At 40.3% G+C, this 2546-nt stretch overlaps 1 protein-coding gene across 1 annotated transcript; it reads left to right on the top strand.

Moving 5' to 3' along the window:
* The first annotated feature begins 955 nt into the window (after positions 1–955).
* LOC110201860 (serum amyloid P-component-like) lies at positions 956–2156 on the top strand. The gene is made up of 2 exons (XM_020977733.2): positions 956–1141; positions 1548–2156. The coding sequence occupies exons 1-2, from the start codon at positions 1078–1080 to the stop codon at positions 2072–2074; spliced, it is 591 nt and encodes a 196-aa protein (XP_020833392.1). The 5' UTR covers positions 956–1077; the 3' UTR covers positions 2075–2156.
* The last annotated feature ends 390 nt before the right edge of the window (positions 2157–2546 follow it).

Raw genomic sequence — 2546 nt, 5'->3', positions numbered from 1 at the left:
TTTTGGCCAGTTTGAGATATTCAAAAGAAGCTAAGTCAAGATTTTGAAGGCATGAAAATAAGGCCAGAGTAGTTGGGAGATGGAGTAGAAGAACAGGGAAGGATTGAAGCAAAGGAGTTTACAGTGATGATAAATCTCAAGTTTTGGAGGGAGGAGTAAATGGGAGAGAAAAAGAAGACAAATCATGGATTTGAGAGGAGGGATTTCAAAGTTCAGAACTTGGTAGAATGATTTTGAATGTGGAGAAGTCAAGGGGCCAAGGTTGGAACAATGGGTGGAATATAAAAGAAGACTGATTTTTACCTCACACAAGGGAAAACCTTTTAACAATGTTAGTGTTCAAGAGCGAGTTGGTCTTCTTTGAGATACTAAGTGTCCCATTGTGGAGATGTTAAAGCAAAGTTGGAATGACCACTTTTTCGGGATGTCGTAGATAGTATTTGTGATTTGGGTAGAGGATGGACTTAGATAAAACTTAACATTACACATGAATGAAATAACGATCTAATCATGAAAATGAAGCCCTTTGGTTGGCCTGGGCTCTGGCAACGGCTATATGAGTTCAGTCAGAAGATATAGTGTAGATCAAGAGAACCCTGGAATAAAACAGAAGTGCTGGCCAGATGAAAACTGGAAGAGAGCAAGGCTCCTACTGCAATAGGAAGGAACGTTGGATGGGAGCCCATTTGTTATTACTTATCACTCACTGTCATCCACTGATGATGCTCCCGGATTCTCTGAACTGCTGTCTTCCCAAACCCTGAATCTGTGTCACACAGAGTTGGAGCTCAGGTAGTGACTGGAGTTTCTAATAAATAACTTCTATCGATTTCCCACCATCATTCCCTTGTGGAAAATACCAGACCAGGACCTCTGACTAGGGAGAGCTGGGAAATATCTTACACAATATTTCCTCCCCTCCCCCACCATGTGCATAAAATCCCTGAAGGCAATGAGGCCAGAGTGAGGAAATCATCTCTGACAAGTGAGGAATAGTGGAGCGTCAATTTCTGATCTTTCTATAAACATTGCTCCCAGAACTATTGCTACTGCCACAGGCACTTCTAGACTGAAAAGATGAAGATAATCTTGTCTGGGGCTTTGGTCCTTTACAGTCTTTTAGGAACTATTGCTCAGACAGGTAGGAAATCTTTGAATTGGTTCTGGAGCTGGGTCTAGAGCAATGGCATTGAACTTAAATAGAAATAGGGGTCACTAATCAATACATATGGAGCCCTATAGGCTGCATATGACTTAGTTTTATAATGTATTATTATCTATGATATATTGTATTTTTATTTATTCTATTAAATATTTCCCAATGACATTTTCTTCTTCAGGCAGCATGCAACAGTGGCTGTGTATTTGACACCTCTAATCTAGAGCATGGAGCAAGGGATGGGTTGATATGGTGAAGGAATGGAAGGAAATGTTCACTAGAAGGGATGTTTTCATTCCTAATATTTAGAATTACAGAGCAGATAAAAGCCCTGTATTCTGAAAAATTAAAGGAAGGTCCTAATTCTAATCTTCTTTATCCATTGCAGACATGAAACAGGAGGTGTTTGTGTTCCCTAAAGAATCATCTGATGCTCATGTCCTCCTAATTCCTCAGATGAAGAAGCCGCTGCAGAATCTCACTGTGTGCTTGCGTGCCTACACCGACCTCACCCGTTCCTATGCTCTGTTCTCCTATGCCACCAGAACTAAAGACAACGAACTCCTTCTATTTAAGCCCAGAGTTGGGGAATATAATTTGTACATTGGGAATGAAAGGGTTTCTTTTGGAATCAATGATGACCTTTCTTTCCCAGTCCATATTTGTGTGAGCTGGGAGTCAGCTTCAGGCATAGTTGAACTATGGATAAATGATAAGCCCCTAGTGAGAAAGGGCCTGAAGAAGGGGTATTTGGTGGGAGCAGAGGCAAAGATTGTCCTGGGGCAAGAGCAAGATTCCTTTGGGGGACATTTTGATAGTAAACAGTCCTTTGTGGGAGAAATTGGGGAAGTTCACATGTGGGATTTTGTACTTTCTCCACAACAGGTTCATTCTTTGTACAGTGGTCAGACCTAGTGCCAATATCCTAGACTGGGGAGCACTGAATTATTTGATAAAAGGTTATGTGGTCACCAAACCCCAGCTGTGGTCCTGAATCTCTGAGCCGTTAGCATGCTAGTATAAATAACTGACCAACAAGTGGATTATTCCTTCCCTAGGAGATTAGATCTCATGTAACTAGATCTGAGGGTCTTTGTGTTACCCAGTGAATAATAAAGAATTAAAATACCCTTAATTTGTATGCTGTAGTATGATAGTAGCAATTCAGTTATTCACAAGTCACTTATGAGAAATCTCAATTATCTGGAACCTATCCAGAAATTAGAAATTCATAAAGAACTCTAATTAACACGAGTTTCCACTGCATTGATGTACATTACTTATAAGGATCTGTGATTTTGTTGCTGTTGTGGATATCCACTTTACTGATATTGATCACAACCTCTCTATACCTTAGTAGATGGTGCACAAGAGTTTTTATGCCCTT

The sequence above is a fragment of the Phascolarctos cinereus genome, unplaced genomic scaffold, assembly GCF_003287225.1.
Source record: "Phascolarctos cinereus isolate Bilbo 61053 unplaced genomic scaffold, phaCin_HiC Scaffold_5;HRSCAF=322, whole genome shotgun sequence".
Classification (NCBI taxonomy): Eukaryota; Metazoa; Chordata; class Mammalia; order Diprotodontia; family Phascolarctidae; genus Phascolarctos; species Phascolarctos cinereus.
This window is presented reverse-complemented; position numbering and strand designations above follow the sequence as displayed.

Excerpts from the sequence above, each read along its gene's own strand:
- LOC110201860 (XM_020977733.2), top strand. The coding sequence starts at position 1,078 with ATGAAGATAATCTTGTCTGGGGCTTTGGTCCTTTACAGTCTTTTAGGA. Across the intron at positions 1,142-1,547 it reads AGGAACTATTGCTCAGACAG|ACATGAAACAGGAGGTGTTT; the intron begins GTAGGAAATCTT and ends TATCCATTGCAG.